This window comes from Desmodus rotundus, chromosome 13 (genome assembly GCF_022682495.2).
Source record: "Desmodus rotundus isolate HL8 chromosome 13, HLdesRot8A.1, whole genome shotgun sequence".
Lineage (NCBI taxonomy): Eukaryota > Metazoa > Chordata > Mammalia > Chiroptera > Phyllostomidae > Desmodus > Desmodus rotundus.
In genome coordinates this window covers 13,231,192-13,257,441 of record NC_071399.1, presented here as the reverse complement: position 1 = coordinate 13,257,441, position 26,250 = coordinate 13,231,192, and the positions used below count along the sequence as shown (strand labels likewise).

Here is a 26,250-nt window from a genome sequence, read left to right as displayed (position 1 = left end):
TGGTGCTCGGTCAATGCTGAATGAATGACCAAAGGAATCAACAAAGTGGTTTGCAGGTTGGCTCCTCAACTGGGGCTGCAAGGGACACATCTATGAAGTCTTGGGCAGCGACTACGCCCACAGGTCTCCGGATTATGTTAGAGGGCTTCAGAGGGCTGGGCATGTGAGCTACAGCTGTGTCCCTAAAAATATACCAATGAGAACGGAGATTGCCGTTGGCTAGACTGGCCAGGTACTTACTAAATCCTCAAAGCTCTTCTGCACTATCCAATGAGACATGTCTGTCTGTGCCTCCAGGTAGTGTTGGACGCACAGGCCCTGGCATGTTCCTAGGACCTAGTATTGGCTTCAGTAGCAAGACAGCCAGCTAGAGAGCCACGTGTCCTCACAGCACGGGTCTCGGGAACACAGGGTGGAAGGCGCTGCGCAGCGTGGCGCGCGGAGGCCCTCTCCCTCGCCACGCCCACTTCCTGCCCCATCCCGGGCCTTTCCAGGTCCCTTTCCCGTGAACCGGATGCTCTGTCAGTTTCCTCCTCCTCGTCTGCAGCAGCCACACCGGTCTCTGCGAAGCCGCAGCCACCCAGGAGGGCACAAGCAGGGTGCTCTGCACGGCTGGTCTGGCAGGTGTAGGGCGTGGTAGGAGCTGGGCGCGCACGGTTACCGAGCGTGGAGGAGACACGGCCCTGCGGCGATGGGTGCCAGGGGCGCTCCTTCACGCCGGAGGCAGGCGGGGCGGCGGCTGCGGTACCTGCCCACCGGGAGCTTTCCCTTTCTTCTCCTCCTGCTGCTCCTGTGCATCCAGCTCGGGGGAGGACAGAAGAAAAAGGAGGTAGAAGAAATCCCCTTTGGCCTTCCCCTGCGGGATAGGGCGTGCTGGGGCGGGCCGCGTTGCTAGGCAGCCTGCCGCCTGGCGTGGGCGTTGACGGCCTTGGGGCGGGAGCCGGGTGGGCGGGGAGCCTTTGGGCCCCACAGTCGCGGAGGTGATGTTAGCCTAGAAAAATGACGAAGCTGGCGTGGACTACGCGTCGCAGCAACTCACACTTTTCACACCCCAGGGGCTTTGGGTCCTAAATTGGAGAAAGACCTTGGGACCCTTTGACTCACTTTAGAGTGCTGGATGTGAAAATACCCTTTAGGAATAGCAAACCTGCAGAACTGTGTGTGCCTTACGCTCATGCTCCCGTCGTCAACCTTTTCAAAAGGCAACAGAGCATATTGAGAATGTTATTCTGTATTCTTAATGATACATTTTTATAGCTGTATGTTTATTTTTTATGTCGAACTCAATGTATAATTGTGAGAGTAACCTCACATTAAGTTATGCAAATATTTTTGTAAGGATCAGATCACCTTATTTCAATCTCAGTCCTCTGACGACTTTGATGAGGCCCAGAGTTGAAGTAACTGATTCTATTTAAGTAGTTGTGAAGTTATTTGTGAATTTCAATAATCCGACTTTACCTTGGGCAGTCCTTCAATCTAGCAGGATCAGACAAATATTTATTTTGCAAATGTCAGATTTGTAATTGTACGTAATTGTAGTAAGAGTATTTTCTTTATATAAATCAAGATGGTTTTCCCTGGTTTTCCACATGACTGAAAAGCTTACTTGGCTTTAAAATATTACCACAACTTTCCTGATGTCTGGGTAGAGTGAAAAAGCATCCTCACACAGACAATAATTCCGATTCTCTTTCTCTTGACTCTGCCTGAAACAACTCTCAACTCAATGTTAACTTCTTCCCTTTAGCTTTTTCATTTTAATGTGAAAGTGGGCCATACAAAATTCTTGATGGACTTCTGGTAAGAGTTTTAGAAGAGAACCATTGTTAAATTAAAACTATATTTACAAAAATAAATTAGCCCTGGCTGGTGTAATTCAATGGATTGAGCAGGGGCCTGCAAACCAAAGGGTCACTGGTTTGATTCCCAGTCAGGGCACATACCTGGGTTGTGGGCCAGGTCCCCAGTAGGGGGCACAGTAGAGGCAACTACACATTGATGTTTCTCTCCTTGTCTCTTTCCCTTCCTCTCTAAAAGTAACTGAATAAAATCTTTAAAAAATAAATTAATTAAAGACATATCTTCTAGCATTCGGTATTTATATACTATGTTTCAAGAATTTTAGATATCATAGTTTTTCTTAAAAAGGGGAGGAGATTAAAAAGTAGTTTTTTGTGTGGATTGCCACAGCAGACAGCAATGAACAAAATGATGAGGGACACCACGGAAATTGTTTTATCTCCTAGAAAGATCATAGTGATCACAGCAGCTTTCAACGGAAACAAAAACCTAAAAAGTCTAAAAAGTATGTATCTGTGGAGCATCTTAGCATCTCCAATTATGACTACTTATGTGAAAACATTTGCTAATCTAGTATTTTAAATTATGATAATGTTTCCATTAAAATCTTTTTTAAATGAAAAATTGAGAAAATTGTGGAGGATCAAAAAAGACTGTCTTCCCATACTGCTGTTATGTCTCTTAAACAGGCGAGTCTAATACAGGCCTACCTCATTTTATTGCACTGCGCAGATGTTGCATTTTTAATGAATTGAAGGCAAGCGCCTCAACCAGCGAAAAGTTTAGGACTTGCTTTACTGAGGTGGCCTGGACCCAGGCCGTCATTATCTCTGCGGTATGCCTGCTTTATACGGTGGTATTGCAGAATACACCAGTTTTATTTAAAGAAAAGAGAAGAGGAAGACGACGACTTAAATAGTTGATGTTTTAATACTTTGCTCAGTGAACATGCATATCCCTGAAATCTTGTTCAGTTCTCTGTCTAGTACTCGGTTCAAAATCTCTTCCAATAGTGGGGGAAAAAAACCATTCATCATTGGAAATGAGGAGGGATTGCTCACCATTACAGTACTTTTCTAGGGGTGCTCCAGGATTATTTTGACCGTCGTGGCTTATTCCTTTGTGGACACTAGAAACATATGCCCAATATAAGATTTAACACCACTGAACCGAAAAGTATAGCAGTTGGAACTTAATTTACTACGTTATGTATTACTAACATAAGTACCATGTGGACTTGGCATGAATGATGTATTCCTTCGTTCTGGGAACACAAATCGAAGTCTAAAGCTGAGCCTGGAATCAAGAGTGGACCTTAGTTGCTTTTAAGGATGAGCTAGTTATGACAGTAACAGTTACCACCATAGGTTGTTGAGTCAGACAAATGGTTCAATTACAACTCAGCCCCTAATTGTATGACATCAGACAAACCACTTGCCTTCCTTGAATTTTAGTTTCTTTGTTTTAAAATGCAGGTATAATACCTGTATCTCGGGGTTGACTTTTTTCACTGCTTATTCTCCCACCGCAGCGAAACATATCCCCCTGAGACTTCTCTGACCAGTGCTGCTGTGAGGAGTACTGTTTAAATATGATTGAAATGCCTGTAGGATGTAATCCAGAGTTCTTTGCGTGCTCTTCAGTGCTTTTCCTGAGTGAGCCTTTGTGTGACTCTTCGGATTTGTGTTTCACCACTGGTACTTGCTTCCCTCCACTGTCAACTTCGGCAGGTTACCCCATCCTCCCGTTTTGGATGGGGGGCTCCTCCTCTATGCTCACATCTCTGGATTTCTGAGCTTATTTCTTTAGCGCACGCATGTGAATTTGTGTGTTGTCAGTACAGATGAGACCCTGGTAGTAGGTGGCTGACGTGTTGTTGAGGTTTCTGATCAGAAATAATGGGGATACGGACGTGAAAGGGTAGGGTGTATGATTGTTATGTGGACTTTATCCAATACTCAGAATAATGGGAGGGTGAAGGGTAGTGACCAAGAGTTCATTAGGTGACAGTGTCTAAACGTGGTAGATAATGTTATATTTTCAAGGTAAGACTCATAAAGGAGCGGGTTACAGAACTGAGAGGGTGCTAACTTTACTCTCCCTGCTGAGTGAGAGTAAAGGAGAATGAATGATTTCCATTTCAGTAGCTTTAGGGTCAGACAGAGAGATTAAGGGAACAAAACTCCTTATAGATATGTAAGATGTAAGTAATTAGTTGGGATGTTGAAAATTTTACCTAAGTCTTTTCCTTTGATTTGGTGACAGTATGGTAGTCAAAATGAGAAATTGTAAGACAGTTAATGGTAACCTTCATTTTTTGGTCACATCTTAACTTTCAAGGTCTCAAACCAGTTTTCTGATGTTAGGACATTTTTATGAATCAGATAAACTTTTCCTTTTTTTCCGTGTTTCACAGATGTGTGGAACATTGCTTCTGTTGAAATTGATCTTGTAGAAATCTGGTAACATTTGATGTTTTACAAATTGCAGCCTTTTGTTTAACAATGCCAACATTCGCTAAATTTCTTGTAGACTGTTTCAGCTATGGATAATTTTATGAGATACACACCAGTATGAATTTATAATAATTCATAGTTCTGTGATTAAAAATATACTGATACTGTATGGCTTGTGAATATAAATGATCAAAGCCATTAACAGGTAGAAGTACTAACTTTTCAGTGAGCTCTCGTCCTGAAGAAGGAACTGGAAAAACAGCACCAGTAGCAACTGGGAAGGAGTCTGTCTTCAGAGATTTTCGGAGATAAAAACTCTTCCCAGCATTTCAGAATTTCTGCCTGAGGTTAAATACTGCAGTGATTTACTGCTGTTTTTCTTCCTCATGGATTTCTTCTCAGGTATTATCATTAGTAGATTGTATGTAAAATGTCCTGCTCTAAATAGCCTCATCTCTTAGAGAGCGCGGTATAGCTAGTACTAGAACTATTTCACAGTGTGTGTTTCCATCACCCCACGTGCTCCTCTTAAGATGAGCATTAAGAAATGGGATACAAATACAAAGATAGTTTGTATGTTAGTTTTATTTTTTATTGTTCCTTTCCTCTTGTTCATAAGTACCCCACTGGCACTGCCTTTTTTTAAATGAATTTATTGGGGTGACATGGGTTGTCTGTTAATTTTCTATCAATGCATGACGAATTACTGCAAATTTAGTGACTTACAATGATACTCATTTTTTTATCTCATAGTTTCTCTAGGTGGGAAGCACAGCGTAGCTAGGTTTTCTATTCAGGATTGCCCAAGGCGCAAAAGTAAGGTGTGGCTGGGCTGCATTCTCGTTTGGATCGCTGGGTCCTTTTTGCAGCTCATTCAGATCGTTGGCAGAATTTAGTATCAGGCAATCTTAAGACCAAGTTTCTTATTTTCTCGCTGGCTATGTTCTCTCTAGGCTCTTTGAGCCACCCTTAGGCCTTAGCCCTGTGGGCCCCTCTGTGGGCAGTTTCAGACATGGTTATTACGTATTTGCTCTCTTCCAGGCCAGTAGGATCATCATTCTGACACTTGACTGGCTTCCAACATGCTGGTTAGGTCTGGCCTACCCAATATAATCTCCCTTTAGAGTAAGTCGAAGTTAGCTGTTGAGGGACTTGACATCTGCAAACCTTTGGCATGTAAGGTAACATAATTATGGGAGCGCTGTTCCATCACATTCACAGTCTTGTCCACACCCATGGGGAGGGAATTTTATAAGCGTGTGGGTCATTAGGGATTATTTCCGAATTCTACCTACTAAAGCGGGTGGGCTTACACTTTTGAGATTTTTACATATGTTTAAATGGTGGCTTAAACATAAACAGGTATATAAAGCTCATCGTTCTGAAATTGCATAGTATTGAGAAATAGTTATTTACAAAAATAAGTAGTTAGAATTGATAAGAATCATTTTAAGCAGTTCACTCATTTTGCAGCCTCAGGATACCAGTTAAACTGGTAAGTTTCGAAGAGCAAAAGATACTTCCATTCCACAGGAGAAACTAACTATTAAAAATTAAAAAGGAATAAGAAGTTTATAGAAATGTTTCCCAACCCCTGCCCATTATAGGATAAACCACTGTTCTATCAGATATTTGTGGTTTTAAAGTAGAAAACTTAATTATTCTGAGTGTTAAATGCAGATGTCTTTCTTTTTTTGTGGACCTTCATAAGCCGCATAGCAGTGGGACCTGCATTTCCAAACTGTGCTCATTAATACGGTAGAGCAGGGGTGTCAAACTCATTTTCACCGGGGCCACATCAGCCTCGCGGTTGCCTTCAAAGGGCCGGATGTAATTTTAAGACTGTATGAATGTAACTGCTTCTTAACAGTTAAGTGAGAGCTCAGCGCTGCTGCCGGGTAGAAACAAGGTGGAGGGCTGGATTCAGCCGCAGGCCTTGTGTTTGCCGCCTGTGCTCTAGAGAATATTAAGAAGATATCCAAGGTGATACAGCCATATTGCTTTTGAGTTAATGTTCCTCTGTCAGCTAAACTAAAAAAGAAAGTGATTTCTTATCTCATAGTTGAAATATTTGCAGTAGCACCTTACCTTCATGCAGCTTCCAACTGGTATTATAAAGAGTAAGGAATTGATTGTCTACATTCTCGTTAACAAGTCTGAAAAGTGTAAGATTTAAAGATAATACCTTAATAAAATCAGCACTTTATTTGGCATTATCCTCCGGTGGTTTGAAAGATACATGCATCTTTTTAATAGCCTCTTTTGCTTGTGCATACACAATGACGCTGAACATACTTGTCGACAGTCTTTAGCGAGCTGCTCCTGTTGCTTTCTTGCCATGGCTTTAATGTTTTTATCAGATTTTATTATATTTTTTCTACATTCTCTGATGGTGTGCCAGAGTTGTTCACCACATCAGTTTGTTTTTTCTTCTAAATGGACACCAGCTAGACCACATTTCCAACACCCTCTACACCAATGTAGGGCAATGTGACACAGTTCTGGGCCATGGAATGTGACTGGAAGTAACAGAAGTCATCTCTAGCCTGGCCCATCAAGATTTGCCCCCTTGCCCTGGCTGGTATAGCTCAGTGGATTGAGTGCAGGCCTGTGAACCAAAGGGTCACTGGTTCGATTCCCAGTCAGGGCACAAGCCTGGGTTGCAGGCCAGGTCCCTGATTTGAGGCGCTCAAGAGGTAACCACACGTTGATGTTTCTCTCCCTCTCTTTCTCCTTCCCTTCCCCTCTCTAAAAATAAATAAATAAAATCTTAAAAAAAAAAAAAAGATTTGCCCACAGCTTGTGATGCTGTTGCATCACAGGCTTTCCGAGAGGGCCTGTGCTCCCGTGCCGCCGAGGTTTAGGAGAGAGAAGAGGACAAAGCCACTGTTCTCAGAAAGAATGGAGGTAGATTCAGGAGACCTCTGTATTAGTTTTCTATTGTTGCTGTAACAAGTCATCACAGACTTACTGGCTTAAAAGGACGCATTTATTATCTTACAGTTCTGGAGACCAAAAGTCCAAAGTCAGCTCCATTGTGCTAAAAGTCCAGGTGTGGCTACAAGGCTGGTTCCTTGTGGAAGCTTTGAGGGGACAATCCATTTCCCTGTCTTTGTCAGCTCCTAGAGGCTGCCTGGTCCTTTCTGATTCCTTACTGAGAGTCATTCACTGGGGTTTTCTAAGTGGAACTGGCAGTAAGGTTACCTTGCTAGTTGGCACACGAAATTGGAAGGTTGCCTATCACTTTTGGCATGAAAAACTCTGATGTACAGAAGCTAAGCAGATAAACAAAGAGAAGAGATTTTCATTGATTTAATAAATATTTGAGTACTGACTCTATAATAGCCTTTGTTCTAGGTGACACCAGTACAGAAAACAAGCAAAACCTGTGAAAACTGTGGCCCTCCTGGAGCGCCACTGGCTACAGGGAGCACGAACAGCACCAAGTTCTGGGGTCCAGTTATGTTTGACACCAGCCCTCTCTCCTTCCTTGTTACATGTTTTCACACAGTTCCTCTCACCCGGGCTAGATTGAATTAGGCTTATGTCATTTTTAATTAAAGGAGTTTCGATAAATATGAAAGGCATTTGTCATTCCTTTCACCTTTGATTAAGAAGATAATACAGAATTTAAAATATATAAATAAATTCAAATTGGTGAAATATACACTTATCTTTATAGTACAGGTTCAGTATGAAGACGCCGGCTAAGCCAGTCCTATTCCTTAGGTAATTTTAGCTCCTTCCATTGCCATTTGGGGGTGATATTTTGATCCTGGAAGATTTTCCTGTCTTTTTTTTTTTTTAAATCTTTTATCAGGCTTAGCTGGGAAATTCAGAATTTTCCTGTCAAGGGAGCCTAACTGGCATTCAGATCCTTAATCCACATTTTGGTCTCTTGTTCTTGTATACTCACTTGATAGCTCCCTCCTTCCCTCCCTCCTTCCATCTTCGGTCCTCCGCCTCCACCATCAGGACCTCCAGGGATTTACCTGCTGCTCTCCTCAGTGTTGTTACCAAAAGGATACCACGATGACTGTATTATAAATGGAAGTACATTGAATGAGAACGGGTAACTGCACAGGAGGCATCCTCCTTTCTCCAGCATTCCACTTCTGTCCCTCTGTGCTTTGCTGTCCGCTGCCCTCATTTCTTCGCCAGGGCGCTGAGAGTTCATCAGCTGGGCTTTTTTTGCTTAGGTCTTTTCTTAAAACTGGAGGCTCTTTTCCCATTTCCGTAGGTAGGTCAAGGTAGGCTTGGAAAATAGATGTGGTTTAATAAACCATTCAGCTGCCTCTTAACCCCATGAGAGTAATTTATGTGTTAATAATTTTTTTTCTGGTAACTCTACATCACAAAGCTTACTTTAGGGTTTTTAGTCACAGTTGTTTCCATAAGGGCCAGCGCTCATTTTGTAACTAGTGTTGTCTCATTCCTCTTGAGAGTTTGGGGGTGTTATATTGCGGCCCCAGTCAGTGTGGGCTGCTATAGCAAAGTACGGTGGGTGGCAAGCTCATTAGTCAACACACCAGCTTCCTTTTTCTAGGTAATTAGGAAATTCATTGTTTTTTCTCTCAGGTTGTGAAAATGGAGCTAAATTAAATTTGTTGTTATTTTTTGAGAATAAGACTTAAATAGTTTTTACAAATTCTTTTTTGTTGTTCCAACACCTTTCTTTATTACTTGTGCACCCAAATGGGTTGAGGACACCTTCATTCTATAAAGAAGGATATTTTGACTACTTTGAGTATCTACAACTTTATCTTGTTTGTAAAAATTCACATTAACATTTTAAAATTGGCAATTAGATAATGAAAGTTTAAAGAGATTAAAAGTTAAAGATGCTGTAAAAGACTTAAGATACATGTAGCTAGGTGACCCTGTAATTCATCAGCAGAATAGGAATACATTCGGGAAGAAAGGAGATGCTGGTAATAATCACCCCACGGCTGCAGGAATAAACTAGGGCTCTTCCAAGCACATCTATGCAAATAGCATGAGTCATGTTGTTTCTTAAGGACAGCGTAAGTGGTAGATGTTGGTTTACATATTTAAAACAGCAAATTTGCCATCTTTCACTGTGCACCCTAGAGCTAAAAATCAAAATATTTTACTTGATGTGAAGTGCATGAGGACAGCTTACAACTGCTTAGATATTTTCAAAGATAGGAAGCATGTTTTGAACTCTCTAATTTTCATTTGGTTACGTCTTATAGTGTGTTTCTCTATTCTATTTGATGAGCTTTTGTCATTCGCCTTTCATTCGTCAAACGTGGTTTTTCCCGTTCTTTGAACAAATTTGTAATGGCTACTTTGACGTGTGTAAGTCCCATAGCTGGGCCCGGTCAGAGATGGTTGTTGCTCACCTGCCTTTTTCTTTTCTGTGGAAGAAAAGATGACACTTCTCTGTTTCTCTTCATGTCTTTTTGTTGTTGTTGTTGAAAACTGAAATTTTTGACATTTTAGCAACTCTGTATTCTGACTACCCTATCCCTTCTCCAGATTGTCATTATTCTTTTACATTTTTATAATACTTGTTTAGTGACCGGCCTGCATTAATTCTGTGGAGCGTGTTTTTCCTGCAGTGATCAACCTCTGATTATAAGGCTTAGTTTTGTGACCTCGTTTTTATTTGTAAGCCTGCCTTCCTAGGAATTGCCAGTTCGGGTTAGAGGTTGTGATTAAGAGCCCCGACCCACGAAGTCTTCCAGCCTTGCCAATGATCTGTGTGTGGTTGGAGGGACGTCTCCAAAGTCCAGGGAGTTGTCCTGCCTGCCCCGCAGTTAGCCCGGGATTAGCAGCCGGCAAGCGCTTTTTCTGGTTGTCCCTGCGGGTGTGCAGTCATGCAGACAACCAAGGGTGAGTGTACTCTTTGCAGGACAGTTTGGCTGTCTCTTTCCCTGAATCCCCTCTGTTAAATTCATGACTAGTGCATTGTTTTTCGTGCTGCTTCTAGTGTCTATTTTTTAAAATCCAATTGCTTGCCAATGTAACCTGTTTCACGTAATACCTCGGCAGTGCTGTGGGGTTGGTGGTTCTCATGTCTTGCTTCTCTTCTGGACAGAGCCTTTGGTGAATTTTCTTGGAGCTGGGGTGGGGCTCCCCCTGAGTAACCTCCACTGGAGAGGTAGGAGTTAGAGGGGATGGGGGCCCCTGGTCTTCTCAGCTTGCCCCTCCCAGGGTGGAGCCCCCACCTTCTTCACTGGGATCAGGGGCTGGGTGAGGAAGGGAGCCTGTCGTCTCCCCTCTCAGACTCTGCCTGGAAGGGAACTCCTGCAGTACAGCACTTCTGGCTGAACTGCCACACATTCCTGCTGTTCTTACCAAGATCTGGTGAATTATCTCCAATGAATGATTCTCAATTTTTTTTGCATGCCCTTAGGCTTCAGAGAGTAGAAAGTATTGTTTTTGATAAGTTTTACGTTTCCTTCTGTTTTGCGGAGGAAGAGGGTCTGTCAAGCTCCTCTCCTATTGGAAATCCCGACTCTAGAAACCATTTCACACACACGTCAGGCATCCGACAGGTGATGACTCTAATATCGGGAGGCCGAGTGACTTAGAAACACCATCAACTAGTTGGTGAAGAATCTGACCCTTTTTTATTTTTTCTTCTTAATTTTAGGTTCTACTCATTCTACAATTCCAGTGGCTTCAAACTATTGACAGTATTATTAACATAGTGTAAACATTCAGTTTTGAGAGAATGTGGCATGTTGTGACACCAGACTAGCTGGGATGTGGTTGGCATGGCTGTGAAATCCTTCTCTCCGCTTACCGCCAGGGCCGATCCGAGTGAGAGTCTAGATGGATGCGCCCTCCTCTCCAATCGTTCCGTGTGTGAGCTCAGCTTGTCTGTGAATTTTCTTCCCAATAGGGGAGGTCAGTTCTTATGCGAAGAACACGCATCTGTGGGAGTTGTGCTGCCCTGTGAAACTGGTAGGACCTGTTAAAATGATTTAGTTGTTTGTTAATATGTGGCATAAAACATTTTTAGTGATTTAAAATAGGAAAAGCAACAACTATAATGTGTACCGTCTTACAGTTGCTCTTTTTTTACATGTTATTTCTTGGGTTTAAGGCATACACAGTTGGTAGGTTGTAGTTAAGGTTGTACCTGTTCTTGAAGTTAAATGTAATAATATTTGAAAGACAGCAATATTATTCTACCTTCTCAGGGTTTGTTTATTTGTGGTTTTCTTTGGTTCTATATGAACTGCAGATTTTTTTTTCTATTTTCATAAACAATGCCATTGGGATTTGGATGGGGATTGCATTGCGTCTGTAGGTACCTGGGCAGTATGGACATGTTAACGACGTCAAGTCTTCCAATCCATGAAGACGTGATCTTTCAATTTCTGTCTTCTTTAATTTCTTTCTTCAGTGTTTTGTAGTGTTTATTTTATTTTTATTTTTAAAGATTCTATTTATTTATTTTGGAGAGAGGGGAAGGGAGGAAGAAAGAGAGGGAGAGAAATGTCAGTGTGTGGTTGCCTCTTGTGTGCCCCTAACTGGGGACCTGACCCACATCCCAGGCACATGCCCTGACTGGGTATTGAACCAGTGATCCTTTCATTTGCAGGCTGGCACTCAATCCACTGAGCTACACCAGCCAGGGCGTGTGGTTTTTATCATACAAGTCTTTCACTTCCTTAGTTATTTTTCATATTTTATTATTTTTGGTGCTGTTATAAATCGGATTGTTTTTTAATTTCCTTTTCACATGCTTTGTTGTTAATGTGTAGAAATGCATAGTCTTGATATGAATTCAATATGGTGCAGCCACTATGGAACCAGTATGGAGGTTCCTCAAAAAATTGAAAACTGAACTGCCTTATGACCTAGCAGTTACACTTCTGGATATTTATTGAAGAACAATTGAAATAAGAATCTTGAGGGGATATCAGCCCCCTCAGGTTCATTGAAGCGCTCTTCCCAGTAGCCGAGATGCAGAAACTGTGAGTGTCCATCACGGATCACTGGGTGAAGAAAATGTGGTGCATAGGTATAGTCAGCCATGAAAAAGGAGAAATACGCGACAACATAGATGAGCCTTGGGGATACTATGCTAAGTGCAATGCCAGTCACTGGAAGACAAATGCTGCGTGATTCCATGTATATGAGATATCAAACATAGTCAAATACGCCGAATCAGAGAGTGAAATGGTAGTTGCTGGGCACTGGGGTGGGGGTGGGGGGAGCGATGGGAGAGTTACTACTGCTCAGCAGGTGCAAAGCTTCCGTTAAGCAAGATGACCAGGCTCTGGAGATCTGCTGTGCCACATTGTACCTGTAGTCACCAGTAATGCATTGGACACTGAAGATTTTATTGAAAGTAGGTCTCATGTTAAGTTCTTACCCTAATAAAATAAACATTCAAAAAATACCGCCCCCAAATTATTTTGAACACCAATTGCAAACAATTATGAATAAGACAAAACATGACCGTGATGATGCATTAAGATGCAGCCTAGGCTGTGCTCCCTTACACCCCTAGGATTGTTTTCTGACTTCCTAGCCAAGACCATGTAATAACGTCAACTGAATAGGTTAGCAGCGTCAAACACCTGCTGGTAGGAGGCGGAGTCACTGCAGATGGGTTTCCCTTTCCCTGCCACCTGCTCTACATCCCATCCTGTTCTGGGAAATTAAGAGAAATTTTTTTCTCCTGAAAATGCTTTAGAATTTTTCTATAGCTACTCTCTCTTTTTTTCCTTGATTCTAATGATTTAGTGACCCTAATTTGGGTTATAACTACAGATTGGGAATAGTGCTCTATAACTTCGGCAGGTTTTTAAACTTCAACTTTTGGCAATTTGATATTGAAGAAAGTAAAAATGTTTTTTAAAACTCTACTATTTAATAGTTTAACTATTCTTACATGTGATCTATCGTACACACACATTTCATATACAGGTGGGGCAAAAGTAGGAGTACAGTTGTGAGTAGGCAAAACTCAGTTCATTCTTGTAGTGTTATTTATTACTGAATTCTTTCCTGTAGGAACGACTGTAAACCTACTTTTGCCCCACCCTGTATAATTCTTGATCACTGTAAGGGGATGAACAGTGGATTGGTAGTCCTACTGTGTGACAGACTCTGTTTTCAGCACTTTACAAATAGCAACTTTCCTGATTTTCTGCTGATTGTAAGGCACTACACATTCTGTATTTAATCACAATGATTATAGGATTCAGTACTATTTTGGGTTCTTGTCCAAGTTGTGTTATACACTCACGGTCACTTTGTAATAAAATGAAGAGCAAATAAAACTCACTTGAGTTTGAGAGCAAGAGCCAGCTGGTGGATAGTGAGGATGGAGAGTGGAAGCAGGTTAGGTGGGGAATGCTGGAAATACTGATTTGGCAAGTTCAGCTTAGAAAGATGAGACTCACAGTTGTTCCCTCTGAGTTTTTAAACTGTATCTTCTATGGTTAGTACTTAGGCTCTCCAGGGGGCAGAGGTAGGTCCAGTTGATGCACATCACATGTGTAAACATGTGCCCAATATAAGGAGGAAATGTAAAATAGTACCGCTGTTTTGAAATGAAGTTGGCCCCCTGGTGAGATAGCAAGCTAACTTATACTAGAAGTGTTCACTTTTGCTGATCAACTCTCCGGGTCTTGTACTTGCCATATTGTGTGGGAGGTTTAATCACATTACATCCACTCCTACGCCAATTATACTCTAGTGAAGGGGAATGGTAACAGATTTTCAAAACAATGGAATTTTTTTGGTTATCTTTCTTGGACAGCTCTTAAGAGGGGACATTATAAAATGCATGAACATTTGCATATTCTAAACAACAACAACAAAAAATCCCTCTTATTTGAGAAGAGGCTTCTCTTGAATGAGGATACAGTTTTAGGAAGGAAAAATAAGGAAATGGGGGGGGATATCACCTTAGTAAGCAGATGTGCTGAATCACATCTCAGGACAGACGATGTAAGTAGATTGCCCTTTAGTAACAGGGCCATATTTTGCAAGAAAATGTTAAAAAAAAACCAGTTATTTATGGGAAGAGTGATCAAACACAGTGGCATAACTGTTTAGTACTTTTGTGGGAATTGAAAGTATTTAGATGCTTAATTGATGTGAAGCTTATTTGATATTTCTTTAACGTATTCTAAACTGTGACCCTCATAAACAGTTACTTTGAGTAACTAGACAGAGGACAGCTGTGTTGATGTGCCGGTGACCAGCTCTGAAATTGCTGACCTCAGCAAAGCGTTGCCTTATTGGCAAACTGGTCAAGGAGGCAAGGAATGTTTTGTTTTCTTTCTCTTTGTATTACATTGTAAAAGTGGGGAAAGATTCAACATACAAGCATTTTCTTTAATTCTTTTGTCTGTTTTGATGAACTCATTGGTAATTTATGAAATGCGTACTTTTCCAGGTGTTTAGTTTCAGAGGGAATCTAAAGGTGAAGCAAGCACATCCTACTCAGACTCTGTTCAGTGAGGGAGGCACATCTAAAAACTAACAAAGACAATATGGTCTGCACAGGTGGATTCACTTTATGATCTGTAGGGATAAGTCCCCATCTCTGTGTGCTAAGAACTGGAAAAGTTTCAGAGTTAGGCCATTGACTGAATTTCGTCTTGGCTGATGAGGAGGAGTTAGACATGTTGATGAGAACTGTGGGTTAAATATGGAGTGTGTGTGTGGCATTGTTTATAAGATTAAAAAATAATTGGGAAAAACAATTATTTGGTTTTTCTAATGATGGCCATCATTAAGAGAAATAGAAAAGAATTAATATGAAGGGATTCTCTACAGCAATGGAAATAAATGAATTATGCCTATATGTGTTAACATGCATAGGTTTTTAAAACAAAATTTTGATGTAAAAATTTCCATATGGTATTGGAAGAGGACATTAGATGTCAGGGTTTGTTTCTTTTTGCTCTTATATTTAGATTGCAAAAGTAAGCCTCCGAATAGTGTTTGATGTTTGTGGTAGCAGAGTGGAAACTCTATTAATGTTTAGGGTTGTGTTACTCTGAAATAACTTAATTTGTCCATTTCTGGCCTGTTTCTCACCAGAGAAGCTCAAAACTGTATTTTGCTAGACCCAGGAAAGTGGTTTTATTTGTTGGGCTTATATTGGTTTCTTGTTTCTCTTTTCTCTAATGTTTCACTAAATCAGATTTGAAATTTCTGGGATTGCTTTCTTCAGTCTCAGTAAAGAGATACATAAAACCCTGGTTGTTGAAGAACTTTTGATACATATTCCAGATAATTTTTCTGAAATGATCTAAGGTGTTCATCAGTAGAGATAAATGCAGTGGTAACTGCAAGTTACAATATAATGAAACTTCCTCATTTTCTCAAATACCAACCTGACCAAAAGTAAGGATTAGATTGAAGTGCAGTGAGTGTAGATTTCCAAAGCGTAGAATCAATCAATAGATGGGAAGATTAGTGCAGGGCCAGCAAAGAGGCATGTGGTCACTGACGCCCTGCCGGCTGCACTCGTCATTTCTTCTTAGAGGAGTGGCAGTGTCTTGTCGTTGAGCTCCTCTCTCTGGTTGTCTCGTTCACTGTCTCTTCCCAGGGGGCGGTAACTGTTGTTCTATTGTTTAGTAAGTGATGCAGGTGAACATTTCAAACAACATAGAAATTTATAAAGTAGAAATGAACATACCCCTGCAATCTTCTCCTCTAGAAACAGACCAGTTTGCTGTATATCCTTTCCGATATTTAGCATGTGTGTAAAATAAGTTGAGCAAATAGGCACACTCATGTGTTTTGAAATAAGAATTAGTACTTTAAGCAAAATTCTGATAAGTAATCCTATCAATTTCTTAAAGGTAAATTGTGAATATCCTCCTAGGTGAGTCTGTCTCATCTTGTTAATGGCTATAGTAAGAGTTCTGTTCTGTGCCCTGCTACGATTAACCAGTCTTCTTTTCATAGGCACACATGAGATAGACAAATATTTGCAACTACGAACAGAGGTACAGTGAATATCCGTTTACGTCAGCACATTGCCTCAACTGATCATTTCTTCAGGATGAGTTGTTGGGGATGTCACTGCTGCGCTAAAGGGCGCTCACATTAACATTTTACATGTATCGTCAGGGAGCCTTTGAAAGGTTACACCAATGTATATCCATGTTGTGTCCCTTAACATTTTGCAGTGGTACTTTTAATATAACATGACATTGGGAGTTAAGTGAGGCAAAATGTTTATGTAATGTTTTTACAAATGAATATTAGCACTAAACATGGGACCTTAATATACACACTACTTCCAAGTTTTAATGATGAATTTCTTCCCTGGGCTGCTATCTCTGATCATAACAGCAAAGGTTTCAAAGAGAGTACTTCTGCCCCAGGTGGACGGGGACAGGTGTCTGGACCAAGGGCCGTCTCAGCCATGAGAGTGTTCTGTTAATTCTATTTCTGCATTTCCAGTAAAATGGGAGTTTACTGACAGCTTCTCCTTTCCTGAGCTCTTCATTTTGATTTATCTCCTGGTTGTAGTTCATCCTCAAGTAGTTCCCCCCAATCCCAAAGGGTCTAATTTCTACCGAATGCATTAATTTTTTGCTTGCTTTGCTACCTTACATTACTTTTGTACTTTCAATAAACAATATATTTCAGTATATGTTCTTGATATTAAAGGGATAAATGAAACAATAGTAGGGGTATCTCATTCTGTCTTGGAGGCTGGTGTGAAGTTAGGATATTTTCTCTAATCCTAGTCCTTTCTCTAATATTTTCTTTAATGTTACTCAATGTAAGAAGTTTCTTTGGAGATTAGGGGCTCCCAATCTCTGGGCCTTTGCTGGTAATACAAATTTGAGTTAGTAGGTAGACATGACAATTTTAATGCAAAATAACCAGAGCAAATCTTTTGCTCTACTAACATTTGACTTGCTCCTGCCATTTGGAAGTAATTCGGTAGGCCAAATCGAATTCAGGTTGATGGAACACATTGGAAAACATTTTAAGTACATTTAAAGCTTTGCTGTTGGCTTGTTTTCTGTTGGAGTCCATTTAATTTTTCTTGGTTTTAATAATTTAACCATCACAGATTTTACTGATTAGTTTGTGTGACTTAAGAATTAACTTGCTAAGAAAAATCATCTCTCAATTTTGCAATTTATGAATAGGTGATGTTTTTGTCTTTATGTATTCTTGTAGTAAAAAGTTTTCTTTAGCTGTGACACATAGTAGGTTGCTATCAGTAGTGAGGAGTTCTTTGCAAACCTGCCTTCCAGGGCAGTGCAGACTGTTTTATGATGTAATGTATTGTTATGACGGTATCTGCTCTAGTCACTGACACTGGTAATGGCCTTCTTGCCTGGACCTGTGCTCTCAAGGGAGTGAGGCCAGATGGCTGTGTGCAGCTGCAAGATCTTCTTTTCCGCTCTTAGAGAGCTGCCGTGATTCTTTGTAACTGGTACCTGTTTTAAAATGCGATACTTCTTTATACAACAATAAATATCTAACAGAAAGATACGGAGTTCAAGACAGATGGTGACAGAAGCTAATGCAATGGAATAAAAATGGGATGCTCATTTAGCCTCTTTTATGACTGTCCCTTATTAAAGTGACTTTATATTTTGATCCCTCGGCAATCAAAATTCTAATGATGCTGTCTCTTGACAGGCAAGTATTGTACTTAAGCAATTTTACAGTGAAAACCAGTCACGAAGACAACCCACATGAATTTTTAGAAAAACCCCAAAACAACAATCAAAACCTCATCACTTTTCAGTAAAAAATAAAACAGAATAACTCCCAATTCTGAAAAAACCCCTCATTTTTGACTATGCACATGACTTTGTGACCTAGCTGTAGATAAACTTGTGTAGTTATCATTAACCTTCCGTTCTCTTCTCACTTACGGTAGACTTTTCTCATGAGGGACAGACCACGTATGTATGATTCCAGCCCCTAATATTTCATTGCTTTAATATGCTCTATTTTTATTTTTATTGCTGTTAACTATATACCTATGCTTAGGGTTTTTCTTTTTTGAAATTTTTAGGGTATATTTTAAAAGGTGTGATTAATAAATTAACCAATCTATTGAGTTTAGTATATTTCATGTCAATGATTTTGTCTAGGGTCTTACATTTTGGGGATGAGATTTATATCTGATATACCTGCATTTACATAATTTTATACATTCATTAATCTAGTTTTGTTACTACTACTAGTGTCAAGTACAAAATTTTCAAAATACTGTACAAAGTTCTCTCTAATAAAATTAAGGTATAACAGTATTTAGTGGTATGATTCTTAAAATTTATTATTGCCAAGAGTTAACCTGCTTATGGAGCAAGAATTCTGATATTTTTCAGTGCAGAATTTATATTGATATGTTTATGCAAATGCATTACTTTCTTGTAAATTAAATCATAGTTAAATTAGTATTAAATTCTTGAATTATTAGTTTTAAGTTTTGCCACTGTAATTCTTAAGTTCAGTGATATATCCTGTACGTATATAAAATGCCAATTATATATACTATAAATGTACAAGTTTAGGAAACAGTTGCTTTCTTTATAATATTCTTTCCACTTTTGAACCAGTGAATAAAGAGTCTCCGACAAACTGAAGTTTGACACTTTAAAATAAAGGGCCCGTCTGGAGCTGGCCGGTGTTCGGGATGCTTTGAGGGACACGAAATAGCCAGCATGTGGGTCTTTCTTCAGGGAAATGTTCTGAGGCAAGTCCAGGTTGATAAAGCCACCAAGTACAGGAGAGTTACCGGCACACTTTACTGAGTCTCCAGAGACAGCTCCCCTAACTGAATACTGTAGCACCATCAGCTAAAGGTTCTCCTCTCTAAAAAAATTGAACATTTGAATAAGGGTTTTCTCAAATAACTTGATTTCTACATTTTTCATTTAGATGTGAGTTGAATCAGGTACTGCCCTCTCTGACATGTTGGGCTAAAAAGCGTGTGTGAGACCCTCCCCACCCAGCAGCTTTGAGGTGCGGCTGTAGCTGTCATGCAGCGCTGGGCTCCCCTTGATGTCCTTGTTAACACAGACCAGCTTTTCTTTAGCGCGTTCTCCGAGGTGGTTGGTCTGAGGTTTTCCACTCCTCCTTTCTTTTAGTTTTAAAGAGCTTGATATTAAATACATCAAAAAACTTTCAGTTGATTTATTTAAAGTACTTTGAGTCTCTTACTTTTTCACCTTTGAAGTAATGGTAGGTGAGATTTTCCAGTAGAGTGTTACATTTACTGTAGAGATGCCATAATTTGCTAAGTTCTTAACTGATTAAACTACTTGTTCAAATGGTTGGCCTCTTTGTGGCATGTGTACTACGTGCACTTCATATTTTTCATCAAAATAGTCTATTTCCCTATTTATTGTGTAGCTCACTGTGGTCTTCTGAGTAAGACCACAGCTCGTAAGGCTATTGGTGATCCTTAGTGAACATTTTTTTTAATGTTCATTGGGTGATTTAGTGATTGATCTGTGATATTTTTGGCTTCTGGAAGCATTAATTGCCCTTTATATTTTATTCAGATCTGAGAATTGTATAATATTAAGGAATGTGAATAAGGATTTTTAGGATCAGATAACTTCAGGAGTTGAAGATAAGTTTCTCCCAAATGCAGAACGACATACATCTGGCCACGTCTCTCTGATTTGCCAGTGGGCGGAGAGCAGCCTCTTGGGTATTGAAGTCTAGGAAAGTAAAGACCCCGATAAAGCACAAGGGGGACGGAAGGGCCATGGAGTTTCTGCGTGTCATCGAGAGGTGCCTCCCACAGGTGCTTCCCATTCGCATTCCAAATCCGTGTCCCGTGAGTCACTGTAGACACGCCGTATCGTGGGGATTTCAGGGTGGTAAGTGCCCGAGTAAACGCCATGTGGGAGAGTGGTACACGGGCACGTGAATGGCTGTTCTTCTGGGAAGCTGTTTCTTTTGTTTAAGACATGACCCCACACCTTTATTTTGGTGCATCTGGTCCTCATTAAATGTTCCTAGGGATAAAATGCTGGAAACAGATATATGGCTATAAAAGTATTAGATTAGTGAGGTTTTTTTGTATGTAAGCTTCACTTTGGAATGAGCCATTTCATTACAGTTTTTTTGTGAAATGTATCATTTCTTTGTATTTTTTATGAATAGGTGTGTGAAAAAATGAGAAAATTTGAGTAATATCATATATTGGGGACCAATTTGTTTATTATAGTGAATTGCCTTAAAATTCAGCTTTCCTAAAAATGTTAAGATAAAAGTATAAGACAGATAGCTGGGCACCTAGAGTAAGTAGGACCGACTATCTTAACTTCATGAACAGGTGGGACCTGCTAGCCCTTGCACAGGTAAGGACAGGGTTTCTTCTTGAAGATTTTAAGTATTAGGTATCTTCTTCCTTTTCTGATAGGGTAGATTTCTGACACCCGTGTTCCTATTCCCTAGCCTCGTGCCAGTAGCAGACAAAATCCAACTGCTCACATAGTCTTTACATAGTACCAGTCGGGGTTTCCTCTGGGCTCAATTTCCACAGCCATTACCAACCAGTTAGTGTTCACAGAAATAAGATCTTTTATGCCATCCCTTCTGAGCTGGCACTGAGCCACTTACTTAACAGCAAAGCCATGACCATGACATCAATATCAGTAATATGTTTACTGCTAGAGCTTCATTGCCATAAAGTCCTGTGAGTAGGATCTGCTGTACTCTTTCCCCTTTCATGTCCCATAAAGGTAACACAATGCTTGTCAAGTAATTAGTAATCTGCAATGCTTGTTTATAAATGTAGCACAGTGCTTGTCATGAAGTAAGTACTGAGAAAACATTTGGTAGCTCTAAGATTTGAGATATTAATGAGATTTTAAAAAGTCCTCACTGTAGATGTTCCTTTAGCAGCCCGATCACTGTTGCTGATAGAAATTGACCTGAAGAGAAGGGAACAAAATTTGAATGCCTGTCCTTTGCAGGATGATGTGCTACGAGCTTTCCACACATTCATTCACTTAATTTTACCAACATCATTGTGAGATATTATTTCAAATTTAGAGATGAAGGAACTGAGATTCACAGAAATAATTTGGTCAGGTCACATTGCGTGTAAATGAAGAATCACCATTTGAACTTCAGCCATCAAATTCTTTTTCAGTTTTAAAATAGACATATGGTGCCTTCTCAGTTTTCTAAGGCTACATTATAGTCCATCTTATGAATGTTTCTGTGGTCCCTGAAATACACAGAGTTCCCTTAGGAATGATTTTTTTTTAACTTGTTTCATTCTCCAGTGGGAACAGGGAATTAGGATCCATGACTGTTACTTTCTGTAAGAGACCGATGGGGACAACCAAACAGAGAAGATGGTGAAGCCTGGAACTAGTTCTGAAGAAGTGAGTGGCAGCAGGAAGGACAAAACCCCAACAGGGAGGAGTACAAATGACCCTGAAAATGGAAATATTTTAAAGAGACAAATGCACCCAACTGAATAAACCCTATTTGGAGACTATGGCACAACCTGTGATTCTTTCTCAGATCATTGAATTCACACTAATCAGATTTTCATTCCTTAGGGAATATTTCTACTATAGCACTTGTAACATTTTCTTGCAGAATTATTTCACCCTTCTTTATAATAGTTGCTTCTGAAAGTGTGAGTCAGCCATGACGTCCTGCAAACCTCTTTGCCTCAACCTTTTTTCTTTCTGTACAAAGCTCATCAATGGATTACTTCTGTACTACTTCCTACATAGAGAATCCGGCACTGGACTCTCTTTAATTGTGTGTTCTAAATTCATATGTAGCACACAATGTTTTTGCTATTATGTTCTTCAACTGTATTGGCACTGTTAAAATACATTTTTCTATATTATCTTAAAACTTTTAAGCAACTGGAAACTACAAGTTAATTTGTTTATCCAGCCTAGTTTTTACCATAAATGATGCATGCTTACAAAGAATTACTTTCTGGGACTACCCAGGGAATTAAATTAAAGGAACTTTAAAAATAAACTGTCTTACTGTGTAGAAGAGTCTACTTTTGTTTACATAGTTCCCCAGGTTTTTTTGTTTTTGTTTTTGTTTTTTTTTTAAGACTGTGTATGTGGCGGGGGTGGGGTATAGAGAGCAATATCACACACAAACATATAACACACACACACATGCATCATTACATAGGAAGTAACAATAGAAAAACTGAGTTTGATTCCCTACTTAACCACTTATTATTTTGATCTTGAGTAAGTAACTTAGGTTCTCTGAACCTGAGTTTTGTTTTGTTTTGTTTTCTCTCTGTATAATAGGAGTGTTGTCTGGACCCTGACAGGCTGGGTGTGTAGTATAGTACCTGACATATTGGAAGTCCTCGTTAAATAGTTCTTTCTTGTTGATTATGAGCCCCGTATTAAGGTATGGATGATAATGCTCCATTTTAAAAATAAACTTAATTTTTATGATTTCCTTAATGAATGTGGCTAATTGTCATTGGCTCTTTATCAGTGGTGATATGTTGCCATTAGCGAGGTGGGAAGGCACAAGTTTTAATTTGGCTTCAACAGGTTTGTGGTTTTCTTTGCTTATAAAGACCATTGATGTAGTTAACGTAGTCTATTGTATACCTTCTAATGTTTCTTTGGTGTGCAAAGACAAAATTCAGAAATGATGCAGTTAACAGTGACTTGGTAATGTTTTTTTAGTGTGCACAGATGAGAGGCTTCTGAAATAGTGAGTGAAAGCCATACATCCTATAGCAATTGCAGGTACTTCTGACTCTTGGATTGTTGACTCTGAAACAGAGGTAAGTTGCTTGAGACAAGTGATACAAATGCTGATCACTTTGCTCCCTGTGGGTGGAAAGTGAATAACAGTAACTAACCTCGTATATTATAGGAATAGGTTCAGAAATGAATACGCCAAAAAAAAAAAAAAACAGTAGAAGCATTTCCTTTCGTGATTAATTCCTATTTTAGAAGTTTATAAATTTGTATATAAAATTTAAACTCCTAGAAATTTGCCTCTGACATGTGTTTATACAATACCAATCTCTTTTAGTGATTTTAAAGTAAATTTAAATATGTTAAAACTACTAGAGCTCACCATAGCTGGCGTAGCCCAGGGGATTGAGCATGGGCCTGCAAATCAAAGGGTTGCCAGTTTGATTCCTAGTCGGGACACATGCCTGGGTTGCGGGCCAGGTCCCCAGTAGGGGGCATGCTAGAGGCAACCATACATTGATGTTTCTCTACCTCTCTTTCTCCTTCCCCTTTCTCTAAAAATAAAGAAAATCTTTAAAAAAAAAACCCAAAAAACTACTAGAGCTCAATTAGAGATATTTCTGGTTCTCCCCTACCTTTAGATTGCTCTTGTAGAGAGAATTTAGAAATATCTCCTAAATTATTAGTTAAACATTTCTAATTTAAGGGTAGCAGAATTCCTACTTCAGTTACATACAGCTTCAGTATCTATTATGTCCTTTGGACTTCTCAAGCATCTAGGGCTACAAAGGTCATAAGACATGATTTTTGCCCCTGAGGAACTGAGACTGTGTTAGGAGAGACAGCCATGTGATATGGTAATTGTGGTATGTGGTCTAGTAGAGTTTCTCCAAAGGAGGGCCTGCTAGTCCCTCGGTGCCTTGATGGAAGAATCCTTGCATGAGCTGGCTGCAGTGGAACAGGAGAAATTCACTAAGAAGTGCCAGAGGAAGAAGGGTGAGGTGCATGTTTCTTTTATGCGAGGCCTGGTGATACAAAAAAGTGCCATGTTTCTGAGATTGAGTAAAGCAGTGGCTTCTCAAATTCGTCTTCATCTTAGAACTATGGAAGAAATACGTTAAGAAAATTACTGATTCTTAGGTATTCCGTTCCAAGTAGGAGATAAATGAGGTATCTCCTCATTTATAATTGTCTCCGCACTGTACAGGACTTGTGCCTCATTTAAATTTATTCCTAGGTGTTTCATTTTTTATACAACTGCAGATGGGATTGTTTATTTCTGATATTTCATTACTGGTATATAAAAACTCAACCGATTTCTGAATATTTTGTGCCTGTTACTGGACTGAATGAGTTTATTAGCTCTAGTAGTTTTTGATGTAATCTTTAGGGCTCTCTGTATCCAGTATCATGTCATCTACAAATAATGACAGTTTTACTTCTTCCTTTCTAGTTTGGATCCCTTTTATTTCTTCTTGTCTGAATTCCATGTCTAGGACTATGTTGCATAAAAGTGGTGAAAGTGGACATCCTTGCTTTATTCCTGATTCATTATTCCTTATTCCTAAGGAATATGTTTTTAGCTTTTCACTGTGGAGTACGATGTTAGCTGTGGATCGGTCATATACAGTCACTACTGTGTTGAGTAGATCAATGGAACAGAACAGAGAGCCCAGAAATAGACCCACACCTATATGGTCAAATAATCCATGACAAAGGAGGCAAGAATGTACAATGGAGTAAAGACAATGTCTGCGGTAAATGGTGTGGAAGCTGGACAGGTAACATACAAAACAGTGAGACTGGACTGCTTTCTTACACCATATACAAGAGTAAACGCAAAGTGGGCAAAAGATTTAAATGTGAGACCTGAAACCGTAGGACTCCTAAAGGAAAACATAGGCAATAAACTCTCTGACATTGCTTTTAGTAATGTTGGTCATATATATATCTATATCTTGCTATATATGATATATCTCCTCAGGCAAGGGGAAAATAAACAAATGGACTACATACATTAAACTAAAATGTTTTTGCATAGCAAAGGAAACCAACAAACAAAACAGAAAGACAACCTACCAATGATACATCCAATAAGGGGTTAATATCCAAACTTTATAAAGGATTCATACGACGTAACACCAAAAAAAGAGAATAAATAAATAAATAAGCAATCCAATTAAAAAATGGGCAGAGGCCCTGGGCAGACATTTATGCAATAGAACATGCAGATGGCCAGTAGAGAGATGAAAAGATGCTCAATGATACTAATGATCAGAGAAATGCAGATTAAAACCTCAATGAGGTATCACCTCATGGCTGGCAGTGTGGCTATCATCAATAAATCAACAAACAACAAGTGTTAGTAAGGATGTGGAGAAAAGGGAGCCCTCGTGCCTTGTTGATGGGATTGCAGACTGGTACAGCCACTGTGGAAAACAGTATGGAGCTTCCTAAATTTAAAAATAGAACTACCATATGACCCAGCAATTCCACTTCTGGGTATCGATCTGTATAAATTGAAAACACTAATTTAAAAAAATATATGCATCCCCATGTTCATTGCAGCATGGTTTACAATAGCCAAGATGTGGAAGCAGCCTAAGTGCCCATCGATAGAGGACTGGATAAAGAAGATGTGGTACATATATACAGTGGAACGTGACTTGGCCATAAAAAGAATGAAATCTTACCATTTGCAGCAACATGGGTGGACCTAGAGGGGATTATGCTAAATAAAGTCATACAGAGAAAGACAAATGCCATATGATTTCACTTATATGTGGAATCCAAAAAGCAAAAACAAAGCAGACTCATAGACACAGAGAATAAATGATGTTTGTCAGATAGGAGTGGGGTTGGTGGCTGGGGGAAAAGGGTGAAGTTTGATTAAAAAGCACAAATTGGCAGTTACAGAATACTCACGGAAGGAAATGTAAAGTACAGCATAGGGAATATAGTCAGTAATAGTCTAATAACTATGTGTGGTGCCAGGTGACTACTAGACTTATTGGGGGAATCACTTCATAAGTTATATGTCTAACCACTATGCTGTAAACCTAAAACTAATACAATATTGAATGTCACCTGTAATTGGAAATTTAAAACAAGTCAATGTGCTTCTTGAACACTACTTTTCAAAAAATTAGCATGCTATAATTTGTCAATTCTGCAAATACTTATTGACGTATGCTGTGTGCTAGTGCCCACTTTAGGCATCTGGTGTATAGGAGTAAACAGACCACAAGTCCCTGCCCCTAAATAGCAGGCAGGCACATCAAATCAGCATATCCAAAACTGAACTCAGTGTCTTACGCACTTGTGCTCCTGCTTGT

General features: G+C 39.7%; 1 protein-coding gene across 1 annotated transcript in view; it reads left to right on the top strand.

The window, feature by feature from the left end:
* Positions 1–482: 482 nt before the first annotated feature.
* TUSC3 (tumor suppressor candidate 3) overlaps positions 483–26,250 on the top strand; it is a 115,252-nt gene continuing 89,484 nt past the window's right edge. The window contains exon 1 of the mRNA XM_024562657.4: positions 483–829. Within this exon, the coding sequence (XP_024418425.2) occupies positions 692–829 (138 nt within the window). The 5' untranslated portion in view covers positions 483–691. The remainder of the gene's footprint in view (positions 830–26,250) is intronic.